Below are 24,289 nucleotides of genomic sequence, written 5' to 3' on the forward strand. Positions count from 1 at the left end.
GACAGATATTTGCAAATGCTTGTCAACGCTTGCCGTTGGAAACGATTGGCAGACAAACTAAATACTATTTAGATAAAATACCTGCGCCAAACGCTTGTGATAAACAGCAAGCTTATGGAAGGGTGTTTGCGGATGCTTATCAACGCTTTGGAGCGTTCCGAATGGCAGGCAAACCATTTATGTGTTTGCCAATGCTTGTTGTTTGTTGTTTGAAGTACTCGTTGGTGTTTGCTGATGCTTTGTGTTACGACCATGTCATAAGTACCTATTCTTTGTCGAATGAGGTGCCTGGTGCCTGCAGAGACTGTGGTATTTAGGCGTAAGGTGGCGTAGAAGGTGGCTAGGTGGCTCTTTCAAAATCAATGGGTATAGAGCTTAAAGAGTTTGTTCTATTTTGTCTATCATATAAATAGACTAGGTACCACAGATAAGGTAGCGATTACACGTCAGTATGAAAGATTGTTGCCATCCTAATACTTTCCCAATAACATTGCAAGTTTTTAGCGTATTACTTTATTTCTGTGACTCAATACAATTAATTTTATATAACTTAAAGGGGTTATCACGCTAGTATAATATAGAAATGAATTTGAATTTTATTTTAATCACAGCCATTATTTTAAAGTTTAATTTTGATAATCAGGTCTACGTGGAGTTTTGTTTTTGGAGGATGGCCACAAAAAATTAGTTTCGCGATAATTTTTTTGAAGCAGTGCGTTTTTGTAATTTAAAAATGAATTTCTACTATAATTGCTTAGATTATGTAAAATATTTGCATTAAAAATTGTTTGTATTATAAGTAACTTCTTTAACTGGATTTATTTTGGATGTGAGTATTATGATAACACTTTTAATTTTGTTAGGTTAGAAGTTGCATCAATTAATGCTGACTGTTCCGAATGATTTCTAATAATTTAAATTAAGCTTGTTTCTTTAGGGGCTGTCAGTGGCTTTTTGTTCTATATATGCCTAAACAACTGAGCCTTTAAATGTAATTATTCTAGTATACTGCACTTGAATGGTCATCGATAAATCGATACTGTAATTAAAGGTACGCGAATCAAAATAAAACATCCGAACTTTGACGTCTCAAATGCTTTGATTGCGCTGAAAAGAAAAATTACATACTTACTTGAACCTTGCAATATAAAAAAATTAACATTCACAACATACGTTTATTGTACTGATTAATTTTTATTTATTTATTTATTTAGTGAGTTTATTTTGTTACATATTGTGCAAATTATGTTCAGTTTTTATCTTTATACCTATGGTGTTTTCAAAAATGGAAGACAATTCCTAGACTATAACTATACATATTGACTGAGGAAAGCTCTAAACCAATATAGTGCTTCAATAGTGAACTGTTCAGAATAATGACCAAATTGGCCAGCACTAGACGTGCACGCAACCAGGCTTCGTCTCTTGCTATACCTCGTCAGAACTCATTAACTGACAATGGCAAGACACGCCAGAATCTAAGTCCGGAGACATTGGGGTCTATGAACAAGGAGCAACTCAGAGTGGAATGCAGGAAAAGAGGCCAACGGACATCAGGCAACAAAAATGAACTGGTATAACACAGTTTGAGAGTGTCTTTGTGCTTTGTTTTATGTTCAGTTGTTATTGCTAATTTGTTTACTGCAGTACAAGGGTTCCCATCTTATTGATAATTATTGAACTGGTTAAATTAGAATAAACAAGGCATGTTTTTTAATTTGCTGTGACTTTCTTGACATGGGTTTAGTTAGTTAAAAATCCTATAGGAACTCATTGCTTATCTGCTAAAAGTAATAGTGAAGTTTGAGAGTGACATACTCTCTATCTTTAACTATACCCATGCAAAAAATCACGTTGATCTGTTGCTTTATTGCAACGTGATTGAAGGACAAACCAATAAACCAACAAAGAAACACACTTAGGCATTTATAATTATGGGTAGATAATGCCCATAACCATCTGCATAGATTTTGGTTTTAAAATCCTGTGGGAACTGAAAAGCAAAGTTCAGTTCAATAGAATGGAATGGTTCTGCTTCGAAATCAGTTTAATAGACAGCCTATTGAAAAGTAACACATAGAAGACACACTTTCATGTTTATAGGATTAGAATGGATTTTTTTTTCTTGTTCTCATATTGTTTTAACTATCTAAAAATTTGGGAACCCTTATCGTAGAGTGTTAGTGTGTACTATGTACATAAACATTTATATTAAGTTGCCAATGAGTCCGAAACTTGACTGTTGTATTCAGTAGTAAGATCTAGATTGCAACTACAAAAGTACAATAGCTATCAAGAAGTGGACTTTTTATTTGCCTCATTTATGTTTTATACTTATTTGTTTAAATATCTTTGTTTTATTATGTATTTAAGCTCAATAGAAAGTAAATAATTAGAAGTTCACAAATTCTACTTTCATTGACCCTCCTATCACTTATTCAGAACATGCACATTTTAATGTTTTTAATTGCATGTACCTACATACTTCATACATTTATATAAATCTGCCATTAGAATAACCATTATATGTATTATTGTGATAAGCTAAGAATAAACATCTTTTATGAAATGGCTAGAATTAAAAGTTTAGGTACCTATCTAGGGAACTAAAGCAATCAAGTTTATTTTAATCATATTATAATGTGTAATATATAAATCATGTAATATATTGTTGATAAGGCTCATAAGTTTTTTCTATTGACTATGTTTTATTTCAATACCAGATCTGATAAATTAGTAAATAAGTATCAACTCAATGAAAATGACCCACTAAATACAAAACTTACAAAAAAAATGTGCTGAAATTGAGTCCTAAGTTATGGATCAAAATGGCATAATACAGTAAAGTTTCAGCACCTTCCATTCAGTTTTTTGCTTCTCCTGTAAAATTTTATTTCATGCAATTACACCGTTTTGTTTGCCAGCTCCTTAATTTATAACTTAACTAGATGCCCGCGATTTCGTCCGCATGGATTAAGGTTTTCCGGAATAAAAAGTAGCCTTCTTCTGTCTGGGCTGGTTTCTGCACTACATGTTTCTGTCTGCTGTGTGTGCATAGCCCCTTCCTGGCAAAGAAAGAAAGTAGCCTATGCCCGTCCCCAAGATATAAGCTAACACTACAAAATTTTATAAATATTGTTTAAACTGTTAGGTTGCGAAAAGCTAGCAGACAGACAGACACACTTTCGCATTTGTAATATTAATATGTGGATGTGTATGAAAATTGTAACTACATAATATTTTTTTTAACTGACTTCGAAAAAAGGAGGAGGTTCTCAATTCGTCGGAATCTTTTTTTTTTGGATTGTCATTTGTAAAGCGTGATCAGAACAATGTAACAAGCAAGCAGGATGTAAACAAATCGTGACACCCAACGCACGGTTCTTTGTTTACGAAGTCAAGAAACTCCGCCAATATTAGTTTCCTTTCTTCTGCATCCTAAAATAAAAATGATTTCGCATCACTTACACATTCAGGTTAAAATTACGTAGTATATTTTTATATAAAATGATCTAATCCTTTATTATTGCTAATGTTTTCAAATCAATAACTAATAACTTCGTTAGGGCTAATGAGTTGCAGAAATTAACACCTTTGGGTCGTTGATTATACCTACTATTAATTACGAGTTGGGTCATGGGTTAAGTAAACACTAAACAGGGCCTGAATTTGATTATATTTACCAAGAGGTAATAAATAAATAATAATCAGTAGAAAATAATGTAAAATACAATAATTTGGCTTTGTAGTATTGCGAAAAACCACTAAGAATTAAATTGCGTTCTATGCTGATTCCAATATTTGATTCTATCATAGTTGTACCTACTCAACTAAAAATTAAGCAAAGAAATAACAATAATTCAATATGCAAATTCATTCAATCGACTGCCCGTTGTGCCAGATCCGTTTTTCCACGCACATGCATACAGTGGAATCAACTCCCATCGGCGGTGTTCTCACTATAGATTTACAACATGGGGTTATATGTCATGGGCGGACGGCGGTAATCACTTAACATCAGGTGACTCGCCTGCTCGTTTGCTCGCTATTTATTATTTAAAAAAAAAACTGGCCAAGTGCGAGTCAGACTCGCACACTGAGGGTTCCGTACTCGGGTATTTTTCCAACATTTTGCGCGATAAATCCAAAAACTATTATACATAAAAATAAATAAAAGTCTGTTTTAGAATGTACAGGTAAAGCCCTTTCATATGATACCCCACTTGGTATAGCTTACTTTGAAAATTGAAACACGTTTTAATTTTTTTTTAAATGATGTAACCACTAATTCGCGGTTTTCAGATTTATTCCTGTATTTGTGCTATAAGACCTACCTACCTGCCAAATTTCATGATTTTAGGTCAACGGGAAGTATCCTATAGGTTTCTTGACAGACACGACGGACAGACAGACAACGAAGTGATCCTATAAGGGTTCCGTTTTTCCTTTTGAGGTACGGAACCCTAAAAAATACGCAATATTAAATATGTTTGAAATGGAAAGTAAGAGAAAGTAGCAGGTATCTACGTAACAGCCAAAAGAAAAGACCTATACATGCATCCAATTTGAAGTAAACACGGTCCGCCGGCCGCCTCTTTGATTATACCCCTGGTGTTAAAACCCATCATTACGCTCCACTGCATTTGTGTATTTTCAAGCTACAACCCATAGGGAATGTTTAGCCATTGCAACATGAATAGGTATAATATAAGACAGGATTAAAAAAAATTGAATAGGTAAATATTGTAGAAGACAAATGGAAAGCCTGAATAATTGGTTGTCCAATTAGTAATTATATTAAATTGAAAATCCAACGCGAAGTGCCTGAAATTAATAATTAAAAGACGAGTGTAAATTAAAAATTTATAACACCCCCGACAAGTGAAGGTTACAGTAACTAGAAAAGAGCTGATAACTTTCAAACGGCTGAACCGATTTTCTTGAATAGCTACACAGACAACACGTCAAACTTATAACACTCCTCTTTTTGGGTCGGGGGTTAATTAGTCGATACTATAGCTAATTTCTTAAACTGGACCCTTTAAAGTAAAGATTTTTATATAAACCTGTGATGATGATACTGCCATTGGCGCAATTAAAGTGCCATAGGCGTACTTTGCCGTATTAAAATTGCGAAAAACTAAATTAAATTTGAATTTCGCGGGCAGACCCGACGCAACGGGAATAATTAATGTAGAATGTCTTATCTTCTAGGCATGTTTTCTACATGGGTTTTTTACGTTATGGGTACCCTTGAACGTTTACTCCTCTGGTTACGGAGTTTCTTTTGCTTCTATCTTCAACTTTTTGTCTTTGACGATTTTGTTCATTCACGCACAGTTTGCAGAATTAAATGACTGGTCAGCCAAAATTAATTCAATATTGTACATTGTTTTCGGCGAAAATTACGTGTTTATTTTAGCAATGTTCATTTAATTTACTTTGCCATTTGCGCAATTATTTGTACCCAGCTGGCACACGGACGTCATAAACTAAGCATTGAATAGCTAAACCTTGGAGTTTTTCTAACATTTGATGGACACTGCCGAATAACGACTGCGTCTTTGATCTTCATGTCACTTTTTAAATTAACAAATTGGATTTGAGTTGCCTGCTTTTTATGTTTATTTATTAACTAGCTGATGCCCGCAGCTTCGCCCGCGTGGATTTAGGGTCTGAAATCCCGTGGTAAAGTTGTCACAAAGTTCCTCTATCGATTAAAAAAAAAATTACGCAAACCGGTTCAGAAATCTCGGAGATTTCGGTGTACATAGGAAGAAAAACACAACTCCCTTTTTGAAAGTCGGTTAAAAAAGTAGCCTATTTTACTCCCTGATCAATCCTCTACTTGTCTGTGAAAACCCCGTCAAAATCGGTCCAGCCGTTCCGAAGATTAGCCTTTTCAAACAGACAGACAGACAGACAGACAGACAAAAATTTTAAAAACGTGTGATTCAGTGTTGGTATCGTTCAAATAACCATATGAGCTTAATATGAGGTAGTTATTTCGAAATTACAGACAGACACTCCAATTTTATTTATTAGTATAGATTCCAATTGATTGGCGACCCAAGAAATAGACCAGAGGGATTGGGACTTACAGATTTCAGATTAAATTGGTCGAAAATATCTTATCGCTCTTGAAATAGATTTGCAAGTCAACAATGATTTATCGTTTTTGAGTTTTGACCTACTGGCCTACTGGAAACCTAAAACACGCAGATCCTTACCAAGGCTTGGTATAATATGCAGCCACAAATCATTTTCTTAAAACTGCCCACTGAACTAATAAACTTGCAGAATTAATTTGTTATGTCTACCCTTCAACCCATTCAACTTCTTGCCATGATAAGGCAAAAATATACATATGTCACTTTTATCTTGACACACTCTTATCTTATTAGTATTACGTATTCTTAATGTTTCTTATCTTGTTAATATTACGTATTTAAAATCGTAAATGCGTATTTTTTTTTTTCAATCGATAGAGGAACTTTGCGACATTGTTCCATAAAAAATTTGGATTCAAACTCCTCAATCCTGATGCTGCAAGGGACCTGACCAATCTACGCGGGTGAAGCTGCGGGCATCATGTAGTTTGTAAATAAAATTGGCAAATCAGCTGGTCGACAAACGCGACATTTTGTGACAGCGAATAATCCTCCCTGTAGTGTTTTAGATAAATCCCAGAAAAACAAAGAATTCCCGTGGGATTTTTAAAAATCTACATTTGCGCCAACCATTAGCCTGAATATGCTGAACGATACGATTGCCTCCGGCCACACAATTCGCGATATCACGAATCATTTGCTGAATCGTGACCGTGGAGCCGAACCAAACGTTATTTGCAACAGACCCTTACAAATGTTATTTCCAACAAATTCCTAAAAAGCCGGTAAAGCATCGGCGGTTCCCCTAGTGCTGCAAATGTTCATGGGCGGTGGTAATCACTTAACATGAGGTGATCCGCCTGCTTGCTTGCACAAGTCTTTGTCTTGCATCCAGTAAAGGATTTCAATTAATTTAAATCTAGAATTGCGACAGATAAAAAAACATGTAGGTAAGTTGATCCCATCAAAACAATTTTTTGGCCAAGTGTTGAAATACAAGACAATGCCAACTTCAGCCAATATTCCGTGGTCATAGCTGAACAACAATAATCATATTACAAGTAGCTAGGTAGGTACAAACTACAAATCTTCATAAGAGCCAAAATTCGAGATTCCCACTTCCCAATATGTATAAACCTAGTTCGGTAACACAGTAACAAAATAAATGAAGCAAGGACCTTCATCATTGAATTGCGGGTCACTAGACTGTACGCCACGCGACGATCACGCCACCTCGTTACACAGAGTACGCTATTTCCGTAAATCCACTTCATCGTGCCATAAAAAAATCGACTTTACTGACCATGGCGTAAGAGCTATTATCCACTACCAACATGCCACTAGGTGTGATTGAATTAATGTCTGCTCTATTATCGGCGTGTTAAAGTGTATTACATTTTGCAGTTGTATTACAATGTTGGGCCACGTTGTCTTGCAGCGTCACAAAGTGGAGACGTAGTATTAACGTTTAATTTCGCGCTGGCTGAGTGCCACGATATCGGCAACTGTTTGAAGTGATTAATTGACGATTTACTGCAAGTGTACCCGTCAACATTGTCTGAGAAACATTACTTACCTGTAATATTATGTATCTTATTTACCTGGCAGCTTCAAGCAGCAACTTCGCCCGCGTGGATTTCAGGAATATGCTTTTTCTTTTCCTTTCATCAAAATCGGTTCAGCGGTAGTTAACGTCGTAAGAAGATATAAGTATCTAGGTAACCTAGGCACTTAGGTAGGCACGTACCTAATAACGTGACAGGTACAGACAGTCAGAATGATGGACAGACGGACATAACTTTCACATTAATTACTTGTAAGTTATAATATGTGTCGCATTCCCCGGTGCAATTGGGTTGGCCTCAAAGTCTGGTCCTGTATACGGACTGACATGATAGTGGTGACCTACAAATACTTCAGTACTTTGATATACCGGTAGTTGATCTGGTATTCTGCAGTAAACTGACCAATTGATTAGTGAAAGACAAGAAGCCAGAAGTGCATTCGGTAATCCTAGTGGATTTTGTCTTTAGTGGTAGGTATAGACGCTCGAAACAATGACATTATGAACTTTGGAGAAAGAAGAATACAAGGAATACTGATTTGGTTAGAGCTTAGAGCTAATTTTTTTTATATTCAGATACAAGTTAGCCCTTGACTGCAATCTTACCTGGTGATGAATTGATGGCGCAGTCTAAGATGGAAGCGGGCTAACCTTGAAAGGGTATGGCAGTTTTCATTAAACCCAATAGGTAGGTACCTACTCCTTTGGTTTCTACATGGCATTGTACCGGAATGCTAAACCGCTTCGCGGCACGGGTTTGCCGGTGGGGTGGTAACTAGCCACGGCCGAAGCCCACCAGACCAGACCAGAAATTTATTAATTATAAAATTCCAACCCCCTGCCGGGAATCGAACCCGGGACCTCTTACTAATAAGGGTTTACTACTGCGCTAGGGAGGCCATCAAAATAATTAAATTCAAATTAAATTTTCTTTTAATTTGAATTTTTTTAAAGTCTCGATTACTTTTCATTATTAAACCAGCCTTGCCTGTCACTTTACACTACGACAAGACAATAGATAAAATGTGAATCAGTTCGTAATTAATTTTCAAGACACCGACGATACATTACTTCTATAATTAGTAGACGCTTTCTTGGCGACCGTTCTCTTTTGCAGCTATGTCTTACCTCTGTATATTTCATAGAATAATAAGTATTTAGTAGGTACTTATAATAATAAGCTGTAATATCCTAGTGGTTAGGACGTCCGCCTCCTACTCGGGGGTCAGGGGTTCGATCCCGGGCACGCATCTCTTACTTTACAACCAGATCTGCTGGCAAGCGCGTTTGCCCATAGAAGATGCTTATTCACTCTTGATTTGAACTTGCAGACCCACTAAAGTGTCGTAATCAAAGGGCAACCAAAGGGCAATACGCGCAATTTATAACTTAAAACCACGCGATTCCCTTCGAGAGAAATTTAAGGAAATAGGCATCCTTTCGGTAGGTATAGGTAATATATTTAAATGACATAATTTTTGTAAGACAAAATATTCTTAGTTACAAGAAAATTGGTGATCAACATAACAGGCTAATTAGACACCGTAACAGGCTTGCGACTCCTACGCTCCGCCTCAGGAAGGCCCAAAAGTCATTTTGTGGGAATGGGTATAATCTTTTATAACAAAATTTCGCAATCAATTTTGGACTTGCCTTTACACAAGTTTAAAAATCTATTAAAACTATGCTCCTAAAAAAGCATATTATACAATCGAAGATAATGTAAATGATAAAAGAGCGTAGATTTGACCTGCAGCTCGCTCCAGCAATGCGCGGGACTTCAATTACTTTTATACATGGCATAATATTGTATATCAAATCTTTGAAAAGTGCAACCGCCGAGTTTCTTGCTGGTTCTTCTCGGTAGAAAAGGCAAACCGAACCAGTGGTAGATGCTCTTGACGATTCAAAGGCACTTGTAAACGTTTAATTGAATAAAAATGTTTTGAATTTTAATCATTGATCACGGAACGAGAATCACCAGATTTCCTGTACCCACCAGTTACCTTGACCGACAACCAATAGTTATTGGCGTTGGCCTCAAACGAGACTGAGAGTGAAATGAAACGAGAGAGAGCGAGGCGCAAAGCTGTTTTTGAAAGTGAAACGCGTTCTGTATTGTGATTGTGATGTCACAGTTCGGTCATGTCTCCTCTGATGGGATAAACGTGTTCCGCGGTTACCGTGAAACTTCGTAATATTACCACATAACCCCCGACCCAAAAAAAAGGGGTGTTATAAGTTTGACGTGTGTATCTGTGTGTGTGTCTGTGGCATCGTAGCTCCTAAACTAATGAACCGATTTTAATTTTTTTTGTTTGAACTATGGCTTGATCGAGAGTGTTCTTAGCTATTATAAAATCCAAGAAAATCGGTTCAGTCGTTTGAAAGTTATCAGCTCTTTTCTAGTTACCGTAACCTTAACTTGTCGGGGGTGTTATAAATTTTTGATTTACACTTGTTACATTCTACTGTAGAGAGGTAGTTTTGCTACAAGCGAGAAAAATTAACATTGTGTGTGCGTTGCCATGTACCTACTTAATTACAGTTGTTTGTTTTTAAGCAGTTGTTAGCTGTTTTTCATTATTATTATATCGCCTGTAATATTACAGCCAATGTATTATGTACTAGTGCAATACAAATATAGTATACTTTTATTAGTAAATTCTTATTGCGTATATTATAAGTAAGTAATATTTTTTCCAACTTTGAACGCCTCTATAGGTACATATAAATGGCATTTTTTATCACCTGTCTATACAAAAATCCTTCGATACAACCTTTGAAGCATTAAAGATTACTTCCTGAAATCCTTGAAAGAGCAGGCTTCTAATTATTCTACCTATTTAATTTGTAGACCTAAAATTAAAATCCTATAAAATACAGTATCTACTGAAATTTGCATGCTTCGATATTATCTTAACACGTAGCTAATTCACATTTTCCATTAAAAGCACGTATCTAGTTACTACCTACATTTATATGATTACATTTATGCATTAATAAATACTTAATTGCATAAGTCGTCGATTGCATGGCATGGAATTTTAATATTATTAAGATGAGTAAATAAGCGAACAAGGGTGGCAAATTCCATAAATTTTGGCCTATGGGGTATGAAATACCTACTACGGTGTTCTATGACGTCATGAGCATTAATATCCATACACCTCAAGTTTACTGGACGTCGCTTCAAGTCCGCTGCAAACTTGACAGTATACTTGATCGTGTCTAGCCAGCGTTAGTCATTGTTATAGATGAGTAACAGTGATTGTACATTATGAAATCTGTAAAAAAACTTGTGTAATCGTGCAAAAAAAAAAACAGTGGTTCTACATTGACAATTAATGTGGACGTATAGTGCTTCGGCAACAATACTTTTTCGACAATTTAAGTACCTATTGATCCAATATCAAAAGTTTAACGACGAGTACAGTAGGTACCCCCTTATAGGCCCCCTTTTTAAATGTCCTTGTATATTTTATGTTCATATGCCAATTTTGACCACAGCTCGCCCGTCTCGGGTACTACAAGCTGGCGGCGCAAGAGCAAGTAAAGACGGAGCAGCGGACGCGCAACGGGTTGCACCAGATCCATCCGAAAGAAATCAAGTTAGTACTTAACTATTTCATTACTTTATCGTTTGACTAGCTGATGTCCGCGGCTTCGCCCGCGTGGATTTAGGTTTTCCAAAATCCCGTGAGAACTCTTTGATTTTCCGGGATGAAAAGTAGCCTATGTGCTAATCCAGGCTATTTATATATATTCCTAATTTCTGACAAATCCGTTCAATAGTTTTTGCGCGAAAGAGTAACAAACATACACACACACACACATACATATACAGTATACACACAAACTTTCGCCTTTATAATATAAGTGTGAAGTGTGATCAGCCCCCTTAGCAGGAAAGAAAAATACATAGATTTATAGAAACCTCTAGTGCAAGTATAATTTTCGAAAATCTAATCGAATTCCTCCGTACGTCTGCGACTCGGCCTTTACGAAAACTTATTCCTAGCCATCTACGTTATCATGTGACATGTAATAATAAAAAAAAATATTACTAAGCTTTCGAGAAAATACATCATATACCCATAATAAAATAGTGCAACATTTTTACGCATCAACAAAGGATGTCACCATTAGATTAATTTATTCGGGTTACATTACAACTAAGAGCAATGAACTCTTCATAAAGGGGAGCCTGACAAGTTGACATCCCATCACCTAGAATAGCTACAATCGATAGTCACGAGTCTAGCTTACACATAAATAAAAAATCTAGCAGCAAGCAGCTAACTATATAAACCGAAAACATACTTATGAAACGCGACGTTGCGTCGAGTGGTTTGTCTTTGAACATAGCAAAAAACCGGCCAAGTGCGAGTCAGACTCGCGCACTGAGTTCCGTACTCGGGTATTTTTTCCAACATTTTGCACGATAAATCAAAAACTATTATGCATAAAAATAAATAAAAACCTGTTTTAGAATGTACAGGTTCATAGTTCATGTACATAGTTCTCTTATTTTGAAAAATGAAACACATTTTATTTATTTATTTGATTATGTAACCACAAATTCGCGGTTTTCAGATTTATTCCTTTACCTGTGCTATAAGACCTACCTACCTGCAAAATTTCATTATTCTAGGTCAATGGGAATCTATGGGTTGTCTTGACAGACACGACGGCCGGACGGACGGACGGGCGGACAGACAGACAGACAGACAGACAGACAGACAGACAAATAGACAACAAAGTGATCCTATAAGGGTTCCGGTTTTCCTTTTGAGGTACGGAACCCTAAAAATGCACTGAATTGAGAATCTCCTCCATTTTGGAAGTCCAAAGAAAGATGGATGGATGAAGAATGGAATCTTACCTGTTAGGTATATAAAGGATTGAATTCTTATATTATTAGTTCAACATAAACTACATGCTACTACTATATACTTATGAGTACATTAATATCTATCGTATGTGTATGTGGGTATGCGAGAATTTTACGCTCTTTTTAATAATTAAGGATTGGGGAAACCATTTGAAGATAACTACTCGACTTATGCTAGGGGAGAGATCTCATATATGCAAAGTACCCCTTTTGCGTTATGAATGTTATGTACCAAGAGACACTCAATTCGCTTTCTTAATCCATTATTGCCTCGCAGTTTTACGGTCTGTGCATCGGTATTCAAAGTAAACTTAGGTATGTTTGTTTAGTAATAAAATTAATGTTTACTTAATATGCTTTTATCATTATAAATAGTATGGATGGTCTAGATACCATGATTCTAATAAAGTTATATTATTTAAGGCCGATTCACACCAATAACGTACACGTGACACGTGCGTAGTGACGCGTGTAAACCCCTAACACACCGGGTTTCGCTTACGTCCACGCTTTATACAAGCGGTGAGCCATTTTTCATACAGTTCCATACATTACAACGCAATGGTACGCGCTACGTCTACGTTTATGCAATGCTTACGCAGCCAGTGTGAACGAGCTATTTATAACGTAAAATGAGGGTAAATGCTAACCCGTGGTCGTGTATCGAAGCCTATATCAACAATGCTGGCTAGCAGGCTGCATACGCATTGACCGACAGAGGAGAACTATATGAGTAAGGGAATAGAGACTGTTTGGTTTCGTAGTCTATTGACCGACGACGAGCAGAAATGAAGGGAACTACGAGAGTGGCAGAATAGTTCGCTTCCCGGCGGCGGTGACGGTGACGATTTTCCCCTTATAAAAAGAATCAAGAGATTAATTTGCTAAACGCAACGCTGAAAAAAGGCAAATCTGTATGGTACAACATGAAGCATGCGACATGCACGATCCGCCCTCCCACTGCTAAGCATGCAGGAAAAGCCAACAAGTAATCTCCAAAGCTTCTGGATTATAGCAAATTAAGCTTTTGATTCTTTGTATATCCCTTTTTACACTCCGAAATTCGAATCACTTAACGTCCAATAAGAAGCTTCGCCTTAATAACACTTTTGATTTTTGTTTTTCAGAAGTAAAGTGGTACCAATGGACACAGAGGGTCTGGTGCTATGGCGGAAACCTTTCATAACGCTCGAATATTTCTTTCGAGAACTATTTATATTATGCTCCACTGGACTTAAAAGGTCAGTAGGTATTTTTATAATCATCATCATACCTTCTCAACCCATCGCCGGCCCACTACTGAATACAGGTCTCCTCTCACAGTAAGAAAGGTTAGGCTATAATATAGTCCACCACGCTGGCCAAGAGCGCATTGGCACCTTCACACACCTTTGCATAAAAACACAAACCATTTTCATAAAATCTTTTCCAAATGATATTTTATGAGTAGATATCATACATACTCGATACTCGTAAACACAATAAATCAATACCAAGTATTACGAAACTTTAATGGAATGAATACATTGTAGTATATAGGTACAGTAGTAAACTTTTATTTAAGTATTTCTTGTACTGTGCTACTACTGTACCGATTTAGTAAAGTGATTCGGCGCACGACCGTTGCGTGTGGAAGAAGAGACTTATGCCCAGTGGACGTCTCTTGACTACGCTTTACGCAAGCGGTGTGCCATGTTTCATACAGTTCCATACATTACAACGCAATGGTACGCGCTACGTCTACGCTTACGCAGCCTGTGTGAACGAGCTATTATCATTGTTAGTACAGTTTTGGAGCATCTGTATTAAAAACTTATTATTTTATTACGATTTAAAATTGGTATTGTTTGTTTCAGATTATTAGCGTACAAATTACTAGCGTTAGCAACAATAGTGCTGATCTCAGGCACGGCTGTGTCGTATTATATAAGTGGACCCCACCAACCGTATGTACAGGTAAACTATATCATTTACTGGTATATAATCGCTTTATATAGCTAAAGACATTTGAAGTAACAGACTGATGAAAAAGGTTCGATCTACAAAACTCCAAATCCATACTAATCCATTCTAACCATACTATAATATAAATGCGAAAGTGTGTATGTCTGTCTGTCTGCTAGCATGCTGCGTTAGCTGCCTGCATAAATAACTGAAGCAGAACCCTAAAGTTATAAAAAGTCTCCGACCACTATATCGGGGGGCCCTTCGGAAAAAAAAAATATGTCAAAGTGTGCGCTATAGGTCTCAGTCTTGGTTGTCCAATATGGTTATTAGGGTTTTTTTTTTTCAGGAAGTAGTAGTAACGCTGGCTTGGTGGGGCTGGTGGGTGATACTGGGCGTGTGCAGCTCCGTGGGGCTCGGCACGGGGCTGCACACGTTCCTGCTGTACCTGGGCCCGCACATCGCGCGCGTCACGCTCGCCGCCTACGAGTGCGGCAGCCTAGACTTCCCCGAGCCGCCTTATCCTAATGAGTAAGTATATAAAGGCTTTTTAGGGTTCCGTACCTCAAAAGGAAAAACGGAACCCTTATAGGATCACTTTGCTGTCTGTCTGTCTGTCTGTCTGTCCGTCCATCGTGTCTGTCAAGAAAACCTATAGGGTACTTCCCGTTGACTTAGAATCATGAAATTTGGCAGGTAGTTAAAGGAATAAATCCGAAGACCGTGAATTTGTGGTTACAGCATTAAAAAAAATTAAAATGTGTTTCAATTTTGAAAGTAAGGTAACTATACCAAGTGGGGTATTATATGAAAGAGCTTTGAATGTATATTCTAACACAGATTTTATTTATTTTTATATATAAAAGTTTTTGATTTAAATGTCGGAAATTACTCTGACTCGCACTTGGTCGGTTTTTTTGACTGAATATCCTATCTCTGAGTCCCTGTGAAAAAGGACCCCGGATGGGTTTGGGTGGATTCGAAACTAGTCGGGCTTACATCGACTAAATACGTGAATATAGATGGTACAGTGGCAACTCAAAATTGTAATAACTCACGATAGTTTAAACATTAAAACACAATTATTATGATTTCAGCATAATATGTCCGTCAGAGATCGCCGCAGGCAGCGTAGTGTCGATATGGAGCATCATGGCGAAGGTGCGCGTGGAGTCGATGATGTGGGGCATGGGCACGGCGCTAGGCGAGCTGCCGCCCTACTTCATGGCGCGGGCGGCGCGCCTCTCCGGCGGCAGCGTCGCTGAGCTGGCGGAGAAGGACGACTCCCGGACTGGCAGGTAAGCTGCTCCACTATCAGGTACACATGCCGTCAAATAGACCTGCGCAGTCATTGATTTATCTATCTACTAGCAGATACCCGACGTGTGCTACTACGCAAAAAAATAGAAAGATAGATGAAATCTTTATTGCACACAATAACATGAAAAGGAACACAGCACAAAAAGAAGAAAACAGAAAAAACAATTGTGTGCAAAGGCGGCCTTATTGCTTAGAGCAATCTCTACCAGGCAACCTTTGCTGAAAGGAGAAGCTAAATATTTGCCTAATGCATTTTTATTGGCTTAAATTCTAAAACCGTCTTCGCATTCTTGCCTATCTAATTGAACACATTGGTTGGATAGATTTTTTTTTGTGTTTTATATGGGTATTTAGATTTATTGGTCTGTACGAAAATCTATATCTTCCATACTGTCAACAAAGTTACACGTTTCCAAAATGGAATCTGGCAATAATCATAATCAACTTGTCCTTACGATCCTAAGAACAGTATTAAATTAACTTTTTTATATTTTAGGGCAAAAGTAATGATCCAAAAGCTAGTCCAAAAAGTGGGTTTCGCGGGTATCCTTGCTTGTGCGTCAATCCCTAACCCGTTGTTTGACCTGGCCGGTCTCACGTGCGGGCATTTCTTGGTGCCTTTCTGGACATTCTTCGGAGCCACGCTGCTTGGGAAGGCCGTCATCAAAATGCACATACAGAAAATGTTTGTCATTATCGCTTTCAACGAAAGCCTTGTTGGGTGAGCATGTTTGTATTTTGTGACACCAACATACACGCAAACGGGCACGCATACACATACACGCAACCCCAGCCCAAATGTGCCCACAATGCACTCACAGGCAACAAACACACGTGTACACACATCACGCAAATATGACTGCCCGCAGACGTAGCAAGTACTTCCATAATATAGACACAAATAAAAATAAACCAAGGAAGGGAATGAAGAAAACACCTTTGAATAGTTATTTCAATGTGATGATGATTTAAATCTTTTAAAGTGGGACCAATATCACATTAATTGACATCTGTCAGTCTTAAACAACCTAATTTTGTGTGTCCTGCGTTACAAAGGTAAGTTGTGGAATTTTGATGAAGTGTTTATTAATGTGATCTATTAGATTGGGCCTACTGTAGTAGGTTTTGGTGTAACAAAATATAAACTTAACAAAAATGAACATCTGTATCAATCTGTGTCAGATTTGGTACTGCAACAGGCTTGAAGAATCATTTAGGTGCCGCAAATCAGATGATATCTTAAAGTCAAATACTTGTTTTTAGACAAGAAACTATACTACTAGGTATGGCGCATAACTGAGGAGGCTCCTGCGGTAGTGGAGTGGTGCGGGAGGGTGACAGTTGTCACGAGTTGACCAATCACGGAGCTGTCCCGTCACGTCATCATCCTCCTACACTGTCCCACTATCGCATGAACCTATTTATTTATGCGTTATGCCTGTACATCATATTAATTGTAAAATTGCAATTTCTTTCTAAATAAAGCAGATAATTTAATATTTAATTACATTTACAGGCAAGCCCTTACATGGGTGGAAAGGATACCCTACATCGGACCTAAACTAGAAGCACCATTACTAGAATTTTTGCGCAACCAAAAAGCGCGTCTACATAAAAAAGATTCCAATATGCCCGAAAACCAAGGGTCCATACTATCGAGCCTTTTAGAAAAGTTCGTATTGGCCATGGTTCTATACTTCGTGGTGTCGATAGTGAACGCTTTGGCGCAGAACTACAGTAAACGAGCGGGCAAAAAGAAGGGCAAGAAGAAGGAATAGGGTACGAAAACGCCGGGCGATGCGCACTGTGGTCTCGGTGAGTTGTTATTACTTAAAGTTTTTGGACCCTATTACTAAGTCTCCGCTGTCCGTCCGTCTCAGCTGGCTGTATCTCGTGAACCGTAATATATAAAGAGTTGAAATTTTCACAGAACGTGTATTTCTATTACCGCTATAACAACTAATAATATTTCAAAATGTCCGCCGTGAAAAAAAGATAATGTGTTATTTCTTCTATATGTGTGTGTACGGACCCTTCGTGTGCGAATACATCTCGGCCTTTTTTCCCTCCCGTGTGTGATCTGCGATCAGTTGGCAGACAATAAGCAGATTTGTTAAGATCAGTTATGAGTTTAACAGTCTTAGGACCAGTGTCCTTAGATCTGCACATTATCGAGCACATTTGCCCGCTTCAGATACTTTATACGTTCCACTGTTAACAGGCTATGCGCCAGTTGATTATGGTGCCTCAACAAGCGTTCCCGATATGTAGTATTATACTTATTTTTACTTTACAACTCGGACTTGACCGATTTTTTTTCGTACTCAGCGCGGCGACGTACAACGCGAAGGCGCGCGCGGTAGTACTGTGCAACAGCGAGTCACCGCGAGATGCCTTACCACCAACCTGTCCATGGAGTCGTTGCTTATTAGCCAGTAAACTATAATAAGTGTGTTTACCATTAAGCTGCAGACACATTACTGTGTTGTGGTGGGTCTCAATCAATGCGGCGCGACGATCTACCAATCTTTTATTTTTAAAGAATATGTTAATTAAAAGAACATGTTAATCAAAACTAATATTCCTCTTTCCCCTCCAACTAAGCGTAAAGCTTGTGCTATGAGTAGGTACGACAATAGTGCAACGGGTTTGAACCTTCCAGATTTCAGTCCGCTCCTATCCCAATCTGTCGTGTACCAGACTTGTCTGTTGCCACAGACTAGTAAAGACGTCTAGACAAACCAATTCGGCAGGGTTACATGGGTGAGACACGGGAGTGATTAAACTGACTGACTGGCAGAACAAATTTAAATTTGTTTTGCTTTAGTGAATCAGTCGTCTGGGGATGTAGATGCTGCGACCGTAATGCCGACTCGTCCGCAAACATCAGACGAGCCGTTTCACTGTATGTATTTACGCTGTGATAGTTAGTAGTTTTCGTATAAAATATAGCACTATAATCGCAGTCTGTTGTGGCTTGTGACATACCAGTATACAGTTATGTGTTTGCGCCTTAAAGCACTAGTTACACAGAAATTTCGTATGAAACATGTCGAATTTGCTAAGAACCGTGTGGTAGTTGTGAGATTTTACACCTCACTGACGTTGATAGAATTGGAGCGTCGAAAAACAATAATGTCAGTGTAAAATGAACCTAAACTTCTTTATTTTAAAGACGAAAATTCAATACTGCAGAGTTTCATTCCGCAAGGCTTGAAGCAGCTCTGGTTGTATATTATGGAGGAACTTGAGTTCTTACGGTCCGTTTTAACTTTGACGCTTAGTGTTTCGACGCTCAAATACTATCAATGTTAGTGAAGGTTAAATCTAATACTAAGACTACCGCAACGCTTAGTTTGACTCGTTAGAAACCAAACTAAAGACCACGAATCCGGCTAAAAGGCTGTGTGACTTACTTAAGTTGATTGCACATTACAGTGACCGGCATACGTCTTGAGGAATAACTGACATAGCGAGGGAAAGAGGGAAAGGAACCAATCGCGTGCTCCCACGCGATAGTAATTCTCTGGCGGCCCCTTCGGTTCGCCAAAAAACCTAAAAGTTGACTATGTGCATTTATCAAGATGTGTGTCAGTCACTGCTCCAGACGAACCGTAAACTCCTAATTTTTCGTCTTATTGACGAATTCGAATTTGGGATAATAAAGGCTCGGCTGTAATGTGCGATTAGCATTAGGCATAGTGGCGATTAGGAAATAGGGTATTTGTATTTGCGGATAGTTGACGTAATTCACATTTACATCACGGAAAAACGTGCTGCGTTCGGCACGTGGGGCTCTTGCGGCGCTGCCGCAATGTGCGATGAACATTAGATTTAATTAAACTAGTTTTGACTACCACACGATTTGATAGTGAATCCAAAGATCTAAACAAATACGCTATTTCAATATTGATAACTATCAAAATTGGGTAATACATACTTCAATAAATAAGTAGGAGAAAATGTAATTTACTAATATTTCATAGTAACCAACTAAATAAATATATACTAAGACTCGTGGCGTTATATTTTGAAAGCCTTTGCACATGACGACTTTGCCGTGCTGTGAATCGTGCGTCGAATCTTCGAACCCCTTTGCTTACGTTTGTACTGCACTGGATTCAAGTACTCGGTAAAAAGTCTTCATGTTCAAAGACACTGACACGTAATAGGTGCGTCTATATTTTAAATTGACATTTTAAAACGGATAAATACTCAATCTTGAATATTTCAATAGCCTGGTATAGTACATACTACCACTTTTATAAGTCTCATCGCATATATTCGTTAGCGTTAAGATTTTAAACACAAGAACAACAGAGACTTGTGCTATCTCGCTCATAATTCGCGTGTACAAAACATGACGCGTAGGCAACAACCAATAGCAGACTGAGGCCCGCTATGATTGGTTGAGATATTTTAGCGCCATTCAAAAAGAATTCAGCCATTCAGAATAGATCTTTAAAAAAAAAAAAAAGAATATTAGCCATGCTAATCCTGACTAATACTCCCCTTTCCCCTCCAATTAAGCGTAAAGCTTGTGCCAGGAGTGGGAACGCAGTGTTTACATACTCTTTGGGAGTGGGTACGACAATAGTGCAACTGGTGGGGGTTTGAACCGCCGATCTTTCGGAATTCACTCCGCTTCTGAACCATTGAGCTATTGAGGCTTATTTTTGAAAGGTACATCGGCGTAACTTATAAAAGTGGTACTGTACATAAATGTAGTTACGGTCATTAGTAGGAATATTGTGCTCCAATAATTTCAAAATACTTGCGAACTAAGTATGACATTACAATAGAAAAATAAATTAGTTTTATAAGCATTAGCGATAAACAAGTAGCAGCTATCGCACGACAGTGTTTATCTTGCCCTTAATTGTAATGTTGTGTTACAATACTATTAAGTAAGATAATAAGTGAGTTGTACAGTTGAGTTCCTACATTTTTGCGCATGTGCGTTAGGCTATCCGAAACAATTTGTATGTGTGCGTGTCAAGATTTATGAATACTATGAACCAAAAAGCTATACATCAACTATACCTTATAAAGTATTTTGTCTCAATTTAGAGAGTTGAAAAAGGAACATACTGTGACTAATTCTGTTGTACATAATCTTTAAACTAAATTGACAGTTCTAAAAGTGCGTTCGTTACTTTCAGCAGGAAGTATTGTTAAATAGATATCAATAGATTTAAACCTGTCATTTTGTTTAGTTGAAAGATTGTGTACAGCAGAACATTAGGCACAATGAACCCGCAAAAATGTATGGAAATATTTTAAATGTTTAAAATATATCGCTCAAAATATGGTTTGAATAGAAGCGTATTATTTTTGCTTTTGTATAGATAGATAATTCTTTATCAATTATTTTTTACTTTTATTTTCTTACATAAAAAGTAACAACCAAAAAACTTAAATTTTAATATTAGTTCTTGGCTATGGTATTACGTTTTTTTAACTAGTGAATTTTGCCGGTGCAGCAACTAAAAGAAATTATTAACTTAAATGTGCCAAAAATTTCAAGAATTGGTTACCAATTTTCAAAAAAAAATATAACTATTAGGTATTTTATTGCTGCCGTTACTCGAACTAAATAATTTTGGTGCTGTTCCTATTTATTTTTGTTTTTACTTGAGCCCCATGGGAGATATCATAAAAGTCACTTAAATAAAATAATATTATTTTGTTTATATTTTAGTAGGTAAATATATTTCTAAATGTTATTAAATTAATATATATCATCAATGTCTTTTGTTTTGGTTTTTTTAATTTAATTTTATTTAAAAAATATTGAATAAATGTAATATTATAATTTATTATTGGGCTTTTGTATGTATATTTTATTTGAAATTTTTGTATTTTAATGAGTTTGACAGCTCAAGATAATCATTATTATTCTGTTGAACACAAACTCTTAACTATATTGACAGGTTAAAATATATTGCTGTCCCTTTCACAATGTTCTGAACGGAAAAGAATAATATATTTAGACCAAGACTTTGTGTACAACGGAATAAGCAACATTATATTTTTTTTTTAACTTTCGTTTTGTGAGAAATCGTCGACGTAAAATTATTGAGAATTATTATTTAAAAAAAACATCTTGGTCTGTCCATTAACAAAAACTAACTTAGTGTAAGAATGCAAGTTACAAAGACATTTTTTATATTGTAAGAAGTGTTTAGAAAAATGCGTTTGTAGCAATTAAAGTCCAGTATTAATAAGAGGTTTTATTTAAGAGTGATTGTAGTTGTTTGCATTCCTTTATGTTATTTTTGGATAAATATAGGTAATATTATTTGTGTATTCCGAAAAAAATATTATTATGCATGTTCTTATCGTTCTTATAATAAATTAATTGTAATGTAAAAAATATTATCAGCACGCATTGTAATGTTTTGCACTTAGATTTAACACCAATTCAACAACACAGAATTTAAAATTCTAGTTTTCCAATTTCAAGCCATTAATTGTCAATCTGTAGGAATCATCCTATTACAAATTGCACTAAATATCTTTTTCTCTTATAAAACTAGTTCAAGACAGACATTATTCACAGTACTTCTATTAGTTAGCTTTTTCATTTGTTTAAGTATGTCTCATAGTCTGTTAAAAATAATGTAATATTGTAAATAGTCGCCCTATATGTTTTAAATAATTGTGTCACTTTATTTAATTTAATAGACACATCTTTTACATTCCATTTATGTGTGAATAACGTAACGGTATTAACCCAAGAGCACATAAAAATCATTAGAGTTGATTTTTGCGAGCCCTTGGGTATCCCATCCTTATAAAATAATACCATAGTATCTGGGAATGGGATCAGTCACAGCAGATATAGAAATATTATAAATTTTGGCTTTTGTATAAAAATAACAATTATTATAATGGAATGTATTTATTTTTTTTGCACATAATAATATGTATTCATTATTTTACTGCAGGGTTATAATTTTATAAAAATGGTAGAATAAATTATTGAGCGAAAAAAATCCATTGTAAATAAATGGAAGATATAAATCAGCATAAATAAGTCTTCTTGGTGTGTTGTATTAAAGAGTTTACTATTCTTAAAAAAATGTTTCAAACATTTTAAATATTTACCAATTTAAAATATAATATGAGTTTCACCTTTTAACTGGTGGTAACTGGTAATAAATTCAGTCATGTGGAGTGGGTACATTCAGTACAAAGTCTACTAAGGTTATAAAGTTGTTTATAATATTTTGTTTTAAGTTTTCTTAATCTGAAAGCAATAATAATAAAGAATGGTTATGAAAACGGATATGATTTTTTATACTACCTTCAATTACATTTTGTAAGCTTTTCTTTAGTTATCGAGTGTTTCCAATTTAGTATTCAGATTTTTGCTGACTACTAAGATATACTTGTATTTTTAAATAAGGACTGAATTTCGAGTCAAACTTCTACTTTACCGATTTTGATCAAACAGCTTTTTGGATAAATTTTTAACGATGACACAGGTTACTGTGAATAAGAAGTCTAAGAAGCTCCATTTTATTAAAAAAAAACAACATATTTTGTTGTAAAAATTACATTTTCAAAAGCAAAGTCAAAGTCAAAATCATTTATTCAAAATAGGTACAGTTGTACTCCTTTTGATGGTCGAAATAGGTAAATTTGTACGATATAGGTGATAATTATTAATTACGTAACTTAAAACTAAAGCTACGAGGATACCAAACGCGCCCAAGTTTGATAAGAGCCCACAACAAACTTAGCCGGGTCTTCTTATCTTATACCACCACTTTACAAAATCACTTATACTTATTAGAACTATCAAAGCTGATTGGCAAATCATTCCCAAGCTTTACTATCATTTAAACAATCCTTTATATTATAATACGATTTTTCAATCAGCTATTAGGACAGAAACTACAATTATTATTTAAAATGTTCTATTAATATTTAATTTATAAAGTCATCCCAATTTGTTGGGTAACTTGTTAAAAAAATTTTTTTTTTCCATTAAATCTGGCTTTACTCTGATTAGCCAATGTCAAGTTGTGATATTTTCAAGTTATTGAATTTATACAAGTATGGACTCCGTCTGCGCCGGCGCTCGCCGACATACGCGCGGCGCCCCTTTGGAGCGCTTCCCAGTCAGTTCCACCACCAAAAAACACCAACTAACACTAAAACCAGCCACTCTTAACAAAAAAAAAACACTCCAAACAAGCAGCACGCGCGCCAGCAAACGCCATCACAGACGAAGACCAAAAAAAATTATAAAAACCATATTTCCATAAAACATATTTTATGAATAGCATCTTTAAAACCTTGTTACTATACCAATGTTACCCGTTTCCATCGTACTTTGTTTCAAACAAAGTTTCTAAACGTCTTCGTGACCCTGGCTCCGTCACTATTACTGTCATCTGTCATTTTCATGCCAATTGTCATATGTCATTGCCCGTTGTCAAAATAGCA

General features: G+C 36.4%; 1 protein-coding gene across 2 annotated transcripts; it reads left to right on the forward strand.

The window, feature by feature from the left end:
* The first annotated feature begins 524 nt into the window (after positions 1–524).
* On the forward strand, positions 525–18,685 carry LOC123870890 (vacuole membrane protein 1). 2 transcript variants are annotated; one of them, XM_045914386.1, is made up of 10 exons: positions 525–829; positions 1,293–1,574; positions 11,185–11,285; positions 13,696–13,809; positions 14,425–14,524; positions 14,862–15,043; positions 15,610–15,810; positions 16,329–16,553; positions 17,349–17,647; positions 18,161–18,685. In XM_045914386.1, exons 2-9 carry the CDS (start codon positions 1,377–1,379, stop codon positions 17,608–17,610), a joined length of 1,383 nt encoding a protein of 460 aa, XP_045770342.1. In that variant the 5' UTR covers positions 525–829; positions 1,293–1,376; the 3' UTR covers positions 17,611–17,647; positions 18,161–18,685. The 2 variants fall into 2 exon arrangements, with proteins under 2 accessions (XP_045770342.1, XP_045770343.1); XM_045914387.1 differs by having other exon boundaries at positions 1,361–1,574.
* The last annotated feature ends 5,604 nt before the right edge of the window (positions 18,686–24,289 follow it).

The sequence above is a fragment of the Maniola jurtina genome, chromosome 13 (assembly GCF_905333055.1).
Source record: "Maniola jurtina chromosome 13, ilManJurt1.1, whole genome shotgun sequence".
NCBI classification, from domain to species: Eukaryota; Metazoa; Arthropoda; class Insecta; order Lepidoptera; family Nymphalidae; genus Maniola; species Maniola jurtina.